Source organism: Ursus maritimus, unplaced genomic scaffold (assembly GCF_017311325.1).
Source record: "Ursus maritimus isolate PB19 unplaced genomic scaffold, ASM1731132v1 scaffold_1, whole genome shotgun sequence".
Lineage (NCBI taxonomy): Eukaryota > Metazoa > Chordata > Mammalia > Carnivora > Ursidae > Ursus > Ursus maritimus.
The window spans coordinates 33,764,422-33,778,523 of record NW_024423343.1 but is presented as its reverse complement, the minus strand read 5'-3'; the positions used below and the strand labels follow the sequence as shown (position 1 = coordinate 33,778,523).

The 14,102-nt window shown below is 39.2% G+C and overlaps 1 protein-coding gene across 8 annotated transcripts in view; it reads left to right on the top strand.

Moving 5' to 3' along the window:
• NIF3L1 (NGG1 interacting factor 3 like 1) overlaps nucleotides 1-14,102 on the top strand; it is a 49,666-nt gene that overhangs the window by 1,012 nt on the left and 34,552 nt on the right. For 7 of the 8 annotated variants that reach the window (XR_567605.2, XR_005837856.1, XM_040642154.1 and 4 more), the window contains 4 exons: nucleotides 464-921; nucleotides 1,739-1,901; nucleotides 5,693-5,819; nucleotides 8,388-8,526. Coding sequence is in view for 6 of the 8 variants with exons in the window: in XM_040642154.1 (XP_040498088.1) it covers nucleotides 489-921; nucleotides 1,739-1,901; nucleotides 5,693-5,819; nucleotides 8,388-8,526 (862 nt within the window). In the remaining 2 variants the exon portion in view is untranslated. The remainder of the gene's footprint in view (nucleotides 1-463; nucleotides 922-1,738; nucleotides 1,902-5,692; nucleotides 5,820-8,387; nucleotides 8,527-14,102) is intronic. The other variant, XM_008687333.2, reaches the window with a different exon arrangement.

Below are 14,102 nucleotides of genomic sequence, written 5' to 3'. Positions count from 1 at the left end.
TTTGTATAGGGCCCAGACACTGAAAAGGTTTGTCAAGAAAAGCTTTATTTAGGCAGAGTTGAAGGAGTCTTGGAAGGGAGGGTAGTATTTAGAGAACTGGAGAAGGGAGGAGAGTGTTTGAAGCAAGGATGGGGAGAACAAGAATCAGGGTGTGTGGGGTTGAGGAGATGGGAACGAACATTTGTGTATTAAGTACTAGGCTCACGCTAGATGACTTAAACATATTAATTCATTTGCTCCTGTGAATGACCTCTGATGTAGGTTACAGTGACTCCCATTTTGTAAGTGAGAAAATAACCTCAGGTTAAATGACTTATCTAAGATATCGTGTGCTGGTAAGTGGCAGAATCAGTATTTGAACCCAGGGATATGTGGCCACAGCTCTTTTGCTCATATGCTTAGCTCCCTCGAAGGTCCAGGCCTAAAGTGTGTCTGTGTACTGTTTTCTGTGTTTTGACTTCAGATGCTCAGTTTTGCCTGATTTCTGTATGTTGTCATCTGTACGCCTCATTCCCAGAGCAGTCTGGCTTGTGCATTCCCCGATCTGCAGTTCTTCCCGTTCCTTCATGGATTTGAAGGTGCTCCTTTCCTCCTTGAATGACTTTGCATCCCTCTCACTTGCTGAGAGTTGGGACAATGTTGGATTACTGGTGGAACCAAGCCCACCACACACTGTACACACACTCTTCCTTACCAATGACTTGACCGAGAAGGTAATGGAGGAGGCGCTGCAAAAGAAGGCGGATCTCATTCTCTCCTACCATCCACCTATTTTCCGACCCTTAAAGCACATAACCTGGAAAACCTGGAAGGAGCGCCTGGTGATCCGGGCCCTGGAAAACAGGGTCGGTATTTACTCTCCTCACACAGCCTATGATGCTGCACCCCAGGGAGTCAACAGCTGGTTGGCTAAAGGGCTTGGTGAGAAGCCTCTTATTCTTTCATGTTTAATGTTTTCTCTACAAGTGCTTTGAAATTTTAGAATGTATTTCCAATAGAATTTTAATTGCTTTAAATGTGGGTGCCATTATTTTTATATATTTAAAAATAATGTGAAATCTGGCAATTGTTTTTGATAAATGAAGTTTTTTTCCTTAATGAAAAAGGAGAGCATAGGAAATCTTCATTGCTGAACTGAGCTTTGTGAGTCCTCTCTGATATGGCACAGTGCCTAGCACCCAGAAATTCGAGAAGTGCTTGCTAAATCGAGTTGAGAGCTCAGACTTCTCCAGAATATACTTCATGTGTCAGTTAAATAGACATCAGAGTTTTATTGAATGCTTACTCATGCCCAGTACAATGAAGGAATTCAGCCTGTGTGTTTTAGCTTTATTTTTAGTAAGTTATTTTAGTTTACTCATTTGGGGCTGTAGCTTTTATGATGACATATCTGGATTAATGTGGTCAAGTAGGTTATGAGCATTTGCAACCTGAATGATGGTTTACATGAACAAATTTAGGAAGCAGTCACAATTCTGTATATCCTCTAAGAATTCATGAGTCAAGTTTTTGTGATATTTAAGAGTCTTCTGGAAAATAATTCTGAAAATTTGATTTTCAGGGATTTACTAAATCCCTAGATTACGGGGATTTAGGTGTATATGTGAGGGATATGTGTGTGTGTTTATTACATAAGTATCTGAGAATTGATCTTTAAAAACTCATTTCCTTAAAATTTTCGCCATAATAGTTTATCTTTTTAATTAAAAAAAAAAAAAAACACCATTTTTTTCCCTAGGCGTTTGCACCTCCAGGCCCATACATCCTTCCAAAGCTCCCAAGTACCCCACGGTGGGGACGCACAGAGTAGAATTCAGTGTTAACTGCACCGAAGACCCGGACAAAGTCATTTCTGCAGTGAAAGAAATTGCAGATGTTTCTGTCACTTCTTTTTCTACTAGGTACGATATATTTTTCTCCTTTTTTGTGTGTATTTATGGATCTTCCTTATAAATCTATATTTATAAATCTTCCTTACAATTTCTATAACCCTGGTATTTAGGTCTGAAACAAATTGTTTTCCCCCAGAGTGGGTTTCTAAGGCTGTATACTTCTCATTTCCATGTGGGTGTTCCATGGGGTCTTTTCGAAACAATAAAAATGACAAGTAACACTTATTGACTATTTTCTATGTGGGAGGGACTATGCTACACCTTTTACTTATATTTCTAATCCTCCTGATAATGTTGAAAGGTTTTTACTTGAGAATAGATAAACCCCACTGATAACACTGATTACATGGGTTTACTTTTAGTTTCCAGCAAATCAGAGATTCCCAAGGACTTTTTAAATTTTTATTTATTTTTTGGGTACCTGGGTGGCTCATTTGGTTAAGCATCTGCCTTCGGCTCAAGTCATGATTCCAGGGTCTCAGGATCAAGCCCCACATTGGGCTCTCTGCTTAGGGGGGAGCCTGCTTCTCCCTCTCCTGTCACCCTGCTTGTGCTCTCTCTCAAATAAATAAAATCTTTAAAAATAAATAAAATTTATTTTTTAATTTAAATTCAGTTTAGTTAACATACAGTATTACTAGTTTCAGGGGTAGAATTTAGTGATCCATCAGTTTTATATAACGCCAGTGCTTATTACATCAAGTGCCCTCCTTAATGCCCATCCGCCTACCCACTCCCCTCCAGCAACCCTCAGTTTGTTTCCTAGAGTTAAGAGTCTCTTATGCTTTCCCTCCCTCTCTGTTTTCATCTTATTTTATATTTCCTTCCCTTCCCCTATGTTGAGCTGTTTTGTTTCTTAAATTCCACATATGAGTGAAATCATATGGTGTTTGTCTTTCTCTGACTTATTTCAATAAGCATAATACTCTGGTTCCATCCACATGGTTGTAAGTGGCAAGATTTCATTGTTTTTGATGGCTGAGTAATATTCCATTGTATAAATATATACCATGTTTTCTTTATCCATTTATCTGTCGATGGACATCTGGGCTCTTTCTGTATTTTGGCTATTGTGGACATAGCTGCTGCAAACATTGGGGTACATGTGCCCCTTCCAATCACTGTGTATCCTTTGGATAAATACCTAGTGCAGCTGCTGGGTTGTAGAGTAGCTCCATTTTTAAGTTTTTGAGGAACCTCCATACTATTTTCCAGAGTGTCTGCACCCAGTTTGCATTCCCAACAACAGTGCAAGAGGGTCCCCCTTTCTCCGAGTCCTCCCAAGGACTTTAAAGGGAAAAAGACAAACCATTCAGGTACATTTTACAAGGCCAATCATTTATTTAGGGCAGAGATACCAAAATGGTGCCTCATAGAAGATTTCCTTTGAAGTTAATTTATCCTAATGCCTTTTGAAACATGTTAAAAGACAAGTTATACAAAGCTGGAACTTAATAATTGTTTAAAAAACAAAGATAAATATAATGATTTTAATAAAATGGAATTTTATATCAGGCTATCACAAAAAGTGATTCTTTCATGAGTGGTTTTGTTTTGTTTTTTAAGATTTTATTTGTTTGAGAGACTGTGCATGCACACATAAGCAGGGGGAGTTGCAGAGGGAGTGGGAGGCAAGCAGACTCCTCGCTGAGAGGGAGCCCAACGTGGGGCTCAATCCCAGGACCATGACATCATGATCTGAGCCAAAGGCAGATGCTTACGTGACTGAGCCACCCAGGTGCCCCTTATGAGAGGTTTTTAACAGTAGACACCTTATAATTAAATTGAAAATGTTTCTAATAGTGTTGAGGAATTTAAAGAATCTCAAGAGAAATTATAGGACTTTATATATTCCAGTCATGGCAGTCTTTTACCATATTGAAGTAATGTGCAAGTACTGAAATTAAAAGAAAATGGTACAAATAAAGCATGAAAATTTCAAACAATACAGAAGTCCTTCTTTTTCATTTTACTCAATTCCAGTATCTTCAATGCAAATCACCTTTTCCCTGTTTTCAGAGAAGTGGGTATCTTCCCATACATACACAGGCATATGAAGAAATGCATAGTTTTTTGGGGTCTTTTTTTCCCCTTAATTAAGTGGTATGCTGCATTTGCCTTTTTTACTTACCAGGGTGTTTTAGAGATGATCCCATATAGTTATAGAAGATCTCTTTACCTGCTGCGTAGTGTTTCTTGTTTTAGATGCACTGGGTTTCTTTAAGTGTTCGTCTTCCTAACTGATGAGCTTTTTTTCCCCCCCAACTGATGCACATTTGGTTTTAGTTTTTCCCTATTACAGGTAATATCTGTGTTTTACCTTTAAATTGGGGTCCAGGCCGTTTTTCCTCTTTCTTTTCAAAGCTCCACGGATGATACCAGTGTTGACTACTACTCTTTCAGATTCTTTTAAGGTGTCTTTTAGTTCTAGAATTCTATGGTTATATTTAGAGTTTATGGTTAAATACAAAACTTTCCTGATGCCAATCTTTTTGGAGAGGCTCTAGGGCATTGCTCTTCAGAGGGTGACTCAAGGATCCCCTACATCATTGTTAATGGGATGCTTATGAAAAGTGCAGATTTTTGGCTTTTCATTCTAGATCTATGTAATTAGAATGGGGTTTGCCTGCAAAATCTGTCCCAGAGATTCTTGTATTCAGTGATATTTGAAAGTTAACTTCTGTAGGGCCTTAAAAAAATTCAGTTTGCCCTAGTCCCATTCCTAGAAGTTCCGTTTCACTGGATCTATAGAAGAGTCCAGCGGCTATCATTTTAAGAAGCTAGCAGATTGCTGATGCACACCCGGGATTAAGAATAGTTCTATAACAGGGCCCCTGGGTATCTCAGTAGGTTAAGCACCTGCCTTTGGCTCAGGTCATGATTCCAGGGTCCTAGGATGGAGCCCTGCATCGGGCATCCTGCTCAGCAGAGAGTGTGCTTCTCTCTCTCCCTCTGCTGCTTCCCCTGCTCTGTGCTCGCTCTCTGTCAAATAAATAAATTAAAAAAGGAAAAAAAGGTTCTATAACAGTGGTTTCAAAGTGAGGTCCCTGGGTCAGCAATATCAACATCACCTGGAACTTATTAGGTTAATTCTCAGACCCTCACCTAGACCTACTGAATCTGAAACTCCGGGGGTAGAGCTCAGCAATCTGTGTTTTCATAAGTCTAAAAGGAGATTTTGTGGTGCTGGGTTGCGCAGTGGGTTAAGCATCTGATTCTTGGTTTCCACTCAGGTCATGATCTCAGGGTGATGAGATCAAGCTCTGTGTTGGGATCTGCACTGAACACAGAGACTGCTTGAGATTCTCTCTCCCTCTCCTTCTGCCCCTCCTGCTCATGCTCTCTCTCTCAAATAAATCTTAAAAAAAAAAAAAAAAAAAGTCTACAAGGAGATTTTGATGCATGTTGAAGTTTGAGAAGTATTATTCTAGAAAATAGTTTGGCTTGGGATTGAATCCTAAATTTCATGTCATTACAGGAGGTTGTAAACTGGATTGTTTTAAATACGTTTCACAGGGCAACTGGGTGGCTCAGTTGGTTAAGTGTCTGATCAAGCATCTGACTCTTAGTTTCAGCTCAGGTCGCCATCTTAGGGTTATGAGATTGACCCTGTGGCAGCGAGGTCCAAGCACAGCACAAAGTCTGCTTGGGATTCTCTCTCTCCCTCCCCCCTGCCCCTTCTCTTTCGAGCACGTACTTGCACTCTTTCTCTCAAATAAATAAAATCTTTATGAAAAATAAAATGCATTTCACTTACATTCTACAGGAGCAAGTGATTTTTTTTTTTTTATTTTAAATAGGACTGATGATGAAGAACAAACACGAATTAGTCTGAATTGTAGTCAGGAGGCTTTAATACAGGTGGTGAATTTTCTTTCCCAGAGCAGACAGTTCTATCAGAAGACCGAAATTCTGTCACTGGAGAAGGTAATAAAAATATATTCCTGTACATTTTTGTTTGACAGATTCATTTGTAAATTTTTAGATCGACAGGCTGTTTAACTGCTACTTAAAGAAGCACAAGGTGGTGTCGAGTGCATAAAATACCCTGAAAAATATATTGAGAAAGGGACACATTCCAGGAGTGGAAAATTGTTGGTAGATGTTTTAGTCCATTCGGACTGCTATAACACATTTGAGCTGCTATGACAAAATACCCCAGACTGGACAGCTTATGAACAACAGAAATTTATTTCTCACGTTCTGGAGCCTGGGAAGTCCAAGATAATGGTACCAACAGATTTGGAGTGGTATCTGGTGAGGGCCCACTTCTGGGTTCATCAATGGTGCCTTCTTTCTGTGTCCTCACATAAAGGGAAAGACTAGGGATCTTTCTTGGAGCCTATTTTATAAGAGAATCCCAGTCATGCGGGTTCCCCAATCATGACTTAAGTACCCCTGCCAAGGGCTCCACCTCCTAATACCATCACCTTTTGGGGGTTAGGATTTCAACATATGAATTTGTGTGGGGGCAGACACATTCAGGTCATAGCAGTGCAGCACTTAAAAAAAAAAACAGTTCTGGTTTCGGGGTGCCTGGATGGCTCAGTCCATTAAGTTCCGACTCTTGATTTTGGTTCTGGTCATGATCTCAGGGTCATGAGGTGGGGCTCTGCACTAGGTGTGGATCCTGCTCAAGACTCCCCCTCCCCCAAGCTCACATGTGTGCTCTCTCTCAAAAAAAATAAAATAATAATGATTTTTTAAAAAATTTATTTAGTTAGAACGAGAGAGAGAGAGCACGAGCAGGGTGAGGGGCAGAGGAAGAAGCAGACTCTCCACTGAGCAGGGAGCTGGATGCAGGGCTGGATCCCGGGACTCCAGGATCATGACTTGAGCTGAAGGCAGACGCTTAACCCACTGAGCCACCAGGCGCCCCTAAAGATTGTTTTTTACTGAAGTGTAGTTGATACCCAGTATTACATAGCAGTACTTTTTAGGGTTAGAGGCTCAGTTACAGATTACGGGTTTCGTCTCTTTTATACCCTCTGCTTGGACCATTTTACTTGCTCCTTTAACCTGACCACTATTTGTATAATGATTCCTATATCTTGATTTTCTGGCTCAGAATGTTTTCTTAAGGTAAAAAGTTAAAAAACAAACCCGTATTTCCAGGGACCCTCTGGACATTTTCCTCTTAATGGATCGCACAAGTACTTCAGTATATACAGATACTGACCTTATCCCTTATATCACCCCTTTATTTTTATTTATTTGTTTTTTAGAGAGAGCATGCACACCCGTGAGAGCAGGGGTTGAGGGGGGCAGAGGAGGGGAGAGAGAGAGAGAATCTTTTTTTTTAAGATTTTATTTATTTATTCAGGGGAGACAGCGGCAGAGGGAGAAGCAGGCTCCCCTCCCAGCAGGGAGCCCTATGTGGGACTCGATCCCAGGACCCTGGGATCATGACCTGAGCCGAAGGTAGACGGTTACCTGACTGAGCCACCCAGGCACCTGAGAGAGAGAATCTTAAGCAGGCTGCACCCTGAGATTATGACCTAAGCCGAAATCAGGAGTTGGATACTTACCTGAAGGACCCACCCAGGCACTCCTACATCACCCCTTTAAATATTTTTCTGTTGCATTGGTGGCATCATCATTTACCTTATTTTCCAAGTTTCCACAACTCTGCCTTGCCTCTCATAAATCAGCCCTGCTGATTCTGTCCCCAAATCTAAACTGTTTCTTCGCCATCATAGTAGCTGAAACTCTCATCTTTCATCACCTGGGAGATGGGCAGTCTCCCTAGTGGGGACCTAAAAGAGACAGTCCATGCCTTCTGGCACAGTGTACAAGGCCCTTCATGACGGGCCATGGCTTCTGTGCCCTGCTCTTGCTCTGCACACCGGCTAGAGTGTCTGCTCGTCCACCTGAGCTCCTGCCTTTCCCCATTTCACCCTATCCCTTTCCTACCACACTGCATTTAACATCACTCCTTTTTTACCTTTTTTCTGGTCTGGGAGACCCAAGTCTCTGCAAAACCTTTGATTCCCAGATGCTTGGGTGGCTCAGTAGGTTAAGCATCTGCCTTCAGCTCAGGTCATGATCCCGGTTCTGAGATTGGGTCCCGCATTGGGCTCCTTGCTCAGCAGGAACCCTGCTTCTCCCTTTGCCTGCTGCTCCCCCTGCTTGTGTTCTCTCTCTCTCTGACAAATAAATAAAATCTTAAAAAAAAAAAACAAAAAAACCTTTGATTCCACTTCCTCCCAAGTACCCCCACCCCAAGTTCCAGCTCATTTATTTTGTCATTTCTTTGTGCTCCCATAAAATGGCACCTCTCTTGTATTTGAACACTTTTGTTGTGATTAGTTATCTAAACATTTGCCATTCCAGAAGACTGAGCTCGTAGAAGTCAGAGAATGTTTTTGTCGGGTTTGCATCTGAGCCTGGTGCTGGCTATAGTAAGCTCACAGTGTGCATGTTTTATTCTCATCTTTTGCGGTTTGTTTTCTAGGACAAAGATGGACAGTTTTTCTAACTTCTGTTTCTCCTCAGCCTCTGCTTCTGCATACTGGAATGGGACGGTTATGCACACTGGATGAATCTGTTTCCTTGGCAACCATGATTGAGCGAATCAAAAGTCACCTTAAACTATCTCATGTTCGCCTTGCTCTTGGGGTAGGAAGGACCTTAGGTAAATATGTACTGTTTATTTGGGGTATCTATTAATGTAGTATTATGTAGTGTTTGGGAGAAAGTTGAAGCTCTTGGTTATATTAATATAAGTGACAGGAAACATGTTAGTTCATGGGAGATGACGGTTTTATTTCATCGGTCAGGGTGGGCTAGGTTATGCTGTGGTATACATTTTATTGGCTCAAACAAGATTTATGTCTCTTGTCATATTTGGTGTTCATTTCAAGTCAGCAGGAGAAGTCTCCTCACCGTAGACTGATTTCTGTTTTAGAGGGAGAGTTTTGCAAGGTCTTAAACCATCAGTTAAATATTCTGGAAGTGAAACATTTTCTGTTCAGCTCATTGTCCAGAATTAATCACATAGCCAGTGCAAGTCATGGCGTGAAATGCAGTCTTAACCATGGGTCAAGAAGAGAGCTGGAAATTATTGCTCCAATTAACAATGTGAATATTATATTTTACAATACTGGTGATATTTTATAGTGAGGTGCGAAGTGATCCACTGCACTTTGAGTCTTGTAGCCACTGTCTTGTCTTTTGGCTTTTCCCATTATTTTTGGGAGCAAAGGAAGTGAGCAGAACATTTGTTGGACTCCTGCAGTGAGTCTAGCAGTGTACGGAATGTCCTAAGTATGTGAGTTCCCACTGCAAAGGCAGTGAGTGGAGCAGAGTTGTTATGAGTGTGGATTCTGAATGCTTTGGGTTCTAATTTATAAGCCCTGTTCACTGCATGGCTTTGACAAGTCAGTGAACACCTCTGTGTCTTGGTAGTCTCATCTTTAAAAACTGCAGTAATAATAATAAAGCCTTACTCATCAATTTAGTGTAATTCATGTGACAGAGCACAGTGACTGGCATGCATTAAGTATAGTACATGCTAGCTGTTAGTTATGTGGAAGGTATTATTATTCCTATTATAGGTCATAAAATCGAGGTTCAGACAAATAGGTAACTTAGTCCACAAACAACTCATGGGAGTTATTTTCCAAAGAATATGGATGGCAGAGATGGGATTTGACTTCTGATGCAACTCCAAAGTTGCTTTTTTGATTTTTTTTCTTTCGGACTTAAAATTTTTGTCTTATTGATTGATTTAATTTTTTAAAGATTTATTTATTTGAGAGAAAGAGAGAGTGCGTGTGCATGCTATGGGTGTGTGTGGGGTGGGGTGGGAAAGGGGAGATGGAGAGGGAGAGACAATCCCAAGCAGACTCTGCACTGAGCACAGAGCCCGATGTGGGGCTTGATCTCATGACCCTAAGATCACGACCTGAGTTGAAACCAAGAGTTGGACACTTAACCAGGTGTGCCGCCCAGGTGCCCCTGTTTTATTTATTTTTTAATTGATGTATACTTGACGTACAATGTTATATTAGTTTCAGGTGTACAACATAATTATTCAAGTCTAGATTATGCTGTGCTAAGTGTGGCTACCAGTCTGTCACCATACAATACTATTACAATACCATTACCTATAGTCCCTGTGCTGTACCTTTTGTCCCCATGACATTCATTCTATAACTGGAAGTGTCTCCTACTCCCCTTCATATATTTTGCCCACTCCCCCTTCCCCATTTGTTCTCTGTATTTATGGGTCTCCTGCTTTTTGTTTCTTTTGGTTTTTTTTTAGATTCCATATATGATTCCTCATATGGTATTTGTCTTTCTGTGTCTGACTTTTATTTCACTTAGCATAATACCCTATAGGTCCTTCCATTTTGTTGTAAATAGCAAGATCTCCTTTTTTGTGGCAGAGTAATGTTTCATTATGTATATTTACCACATCTTCTTTGCCCATTTATCTATTGATGAGCATTTGGGTTGCTTCCTTAGCTTGGCTATTGTAAATAATGCCGCAGTAAACATAGGGGTGCATGTACCTTTTCAAGTTAGTGTTTTTATTTTCTTTGCATAAATACCCAATAGTGGAATTACTGGGTCATATGGTGTTCCTGTTTTTAATTTTGTGAGGGACCTCCATACTTTTTTTCCACAGTGGCTGTGCCAGTTTCATTCCCACCAACAGTACATGAGGGTTCCTTTTTCTCCCATGCTCACCAACACTTGTTACTTCTTGTCTTTCTGATTCCATCTTTTCTGACAGGTGTGAATGATACCTCATTGTGGTTTTGATTTGCGTTTCTCTGATGATGAGTGATGTTGGGTATCTCTTCACGTGTCTGTTGGCCATCTGTATGTCCTTGAAAAAATGTTAGTTCAGGTTTTCTGCCCATTTAAATAGGATTATTTGGTGTGTTTTTTTTTTTTAGTGTTGAGTTGTATAAGATCTTTACATATTTTGGACATTAACCTGTTATTGATTTATCTTTGCAGATAACTATTCCCTTTCGGTAAATTGCCTTTTCATTTTGTTCATTTCAACTTTTGCTGAGCAAAAGTTTTGTTTTGTTTTGTTTTTTAATTAAGATTTTATTTTTTTGAGAGAGAGTGAGAGCAAGAGAGCAAGCACAAACGGGCTGAGGGGCAGAGGGAGAGGCAGACTCCCCCAGTGTGGGCCTTGATCCGGGACTCCAGGATCATGCCTTGAGCCAAAGGCAAATGCTTAACCAGCTGAGCCACCCAGGTGTCTCTGTGCAAAAGATTTTTATTTTGGTGTAGTCCCAATAGTGTATTTTTGCTTTTGTTTACCTTGCCTCAGGAGACCTATCTAGAAAAGTATTGTTAAGGCCAATGTAAGAGAAATTACTGCCTGTGTTTTCTCTTAGGAGTTTTATGGTTTCAGGTCTCACAGGTTTTTAATCCATCTTGAGTTTATTCTTGTGTATGGTGTAGATAGGGATCCAGTTTCATTCTTTTGCATGTAGCTGTCCAGTTTTCCCAGCATCATTTGTTGAACAGACTTCTTCCCATTGCATATTCTTGCCTCCTTTGTTGAAGATTAATTGACCATATATAAATGTGGGTTTATTTCTGGGCTCTATTCTGTTCCATTGTCTACGTGTCTATTTTTGTGCCAGTGCCATACTGTTTTGATTATTAAACCTTTGTGGTATATCTTCAAATCGGAAAGTATGATGACTCCAGCTTTGTTCTTTCGCAGAATTGCTTTGGCTAGTCAGAGTCTTTGATGATTCCATACAAATTTGAGTATTATTTGTTCTAGTTTCATGAAAAATGCTGTTGGTATTTTGAAAGGGATTGCATTGAATCTGTAGATTGCTTTCAGTAGTATGGATATTTTAACAATATTCTTCAAATCCATGATATGGAATATCTTTCCTTTTGTGTCATCTATCTACAGTTTCTTCTGTCAGTGTTTTATAGTTTTCGGGTACAGGACTTTGACCTCTTCGGTTAAGTTTATTCCTATTTTATTCTTTCTGGTGCAATTGTAAATGGAATTGTTTCCTTAATTTCTCTTTCTGCTACTTCATTATTAGTGATAGAAATGTAACAGATTTTTGTATATTAATTTTGTACTTTGCAACATTATTGAATTCATTTATTACTTTTAATGTTTTTTTGGGGGAGTCTTGGGGTTCTTTATGTATACTATTTTGTTATCTACAAATAGAGTTTTATTTCTTCCTTATCAGTTTGGATATCTTTTATTTCTTGTTTGATTGCTGTGACTACGTCTTACAGTGGCTAGAGTGGGCATTCTTGTTTTATTCTTGATCTTAGAGGAAAGGCTCTGTTTTTCTCCTTTGAGTATGATGTTACCTGTGGGGTTTTCATATTTGGCCTTTATTATGTTGAGGAATGTTTCCTCTAAACCCACTTTGTTAAACAGATGTTGAATTTTGTCCAAAGCCTTTTCTGTACCTATTGAGATGATCATATGATTTTTATCCTTCACTTTGTTAATGTGGTGTATTACATTGATTTTATGACTATGGAAGCATCCTTGCATCCTTGGAATAAATGCTACTTGATCGTGGTGAATGTATTGTTGAATGTGGTTGGCTAATATTTTGTTGAGGATTTTTGCATCTATGTTCACTGGGGATATCGGCCTGTAGTTTGGAAGTGTCTTTGGTTTTGGAATTGAGGTAATGCTGGCCTTGTAGAATGTATTTGGCAGATTTCCTTCCTCTTCTATTTTTTGGAATAGTTTGAGGAGAATAGGTATTAACTCTTCTTTAAGTGTTTGATAGAATTCACCTGTAAATTCATCTAGACTTGTTGGGAGTTTTTTGATTATCAATTCAATTTCGTTACTAGTAATCAGTCTGTTCAGATTTTCTATTTATTCCTGTTTCAGTTTTGGAAGATTGTGTATTTCCAGGAGTTTATCCATTTCTTCTAGGTTGTTCAGTTTGTTGGCATGTAATTTTTCAAAGTAGTCTCTCACCTTTTGTATTTCTGTTGTGTCAGTTTTTCTTTTTCATTTCTGATTTTTAAAATTTGGATCCTCTCTGTTTTTCTTGAGTCTGGCCAGAGGTTTATCAAGTTTGTTTATCTTTTCAAAGAAACTACTCTTGGTTTTGTTGATCTTTTCTATTGCTTGGGTTTTTTGTTTTTTTTTTTAATCTTTTTCGTTTATTTCTGCTCTGATCTTTTATTCCTTCTACTTCCTTCTACTGAGCTTGGGCTTTGTTCTTTTTCTAGTTTAAGTGTAAGGTTAGATTATTTACTTCAGATGTTTCTTGTTTCTTGAGATAGGCCTGTATCACTGTAAATTTTCCTTAGAGCTGCTTTTGCTCTGTCTCAGATTTTGGACCATTGTGTTTTCATTTCCATTTGTGTCTCTGTATTTTTTTATTTCTTCTTCAATTTCTTTGTTGACCCATTGGTTTAACTCTCACGTGTTTGTGGTTTCTTCCCGTTTCTTTCTTTGATTAATTTCTAGTTTCATGCCTGTGGTCAGAAAAGCTGCATGATACGATTTCATTCTTCTTAAATTTATTGAGACTTCGGGGTCCCTGGGTGGCTAAGATGGTTAAGCGTCTGCCTCCGGCTCAGGTCATGATCCCAGGGTCCTGGGATTGAGCCCCACAACAGGCTCCCTGCTCAGTGGGGAGCCTGCTTCTCCCTCTCCTTCTACTGCTCCCCCTGTTTGTGCTCTCTTGCTCTCTCTGTCAAATAAATAAAATCTTAAAATTTTTTTTTACTGAGACATGTTTTGTGGCTTAATGTGATTTATCCTGGAGAAGCTTCCATGTACACTTGAAAAGAAGGTGTATTCTGGTTTTTTTTTTTTTTTTTTTTTTTTTTTTTGGATCGAATGTTCTATGTATATCTGTTAGGCCCATCTGGACTAATGTGTCGTTCAAAGACACTGTTTATGGATTTTCTGCCTAGATGATTTATCCATTGATAAGTGGGTGTTAAAGTTCCCTCCTATAATGGTATTACTGTCAAGTTTTTCCTTTATGTCTGTTAATATTTGCTTTATATATTTAGATGCTCTGATATTGGGTGTATAGATATTTATAATTGTTATATTCTCTTTTTGCATTGATCCCTTATCATTATGTAATGCCCTTCTTTGTCTCCTATTAGTCTGTTTTAAAATCTATTTTGTCTGATATAAATGTTGCTATCTCAGCTTTTTTTTTTTTTTTTTTTTTTTTTTTTTCCATTTGCATGGAATATCTTTTTCCATTCCTG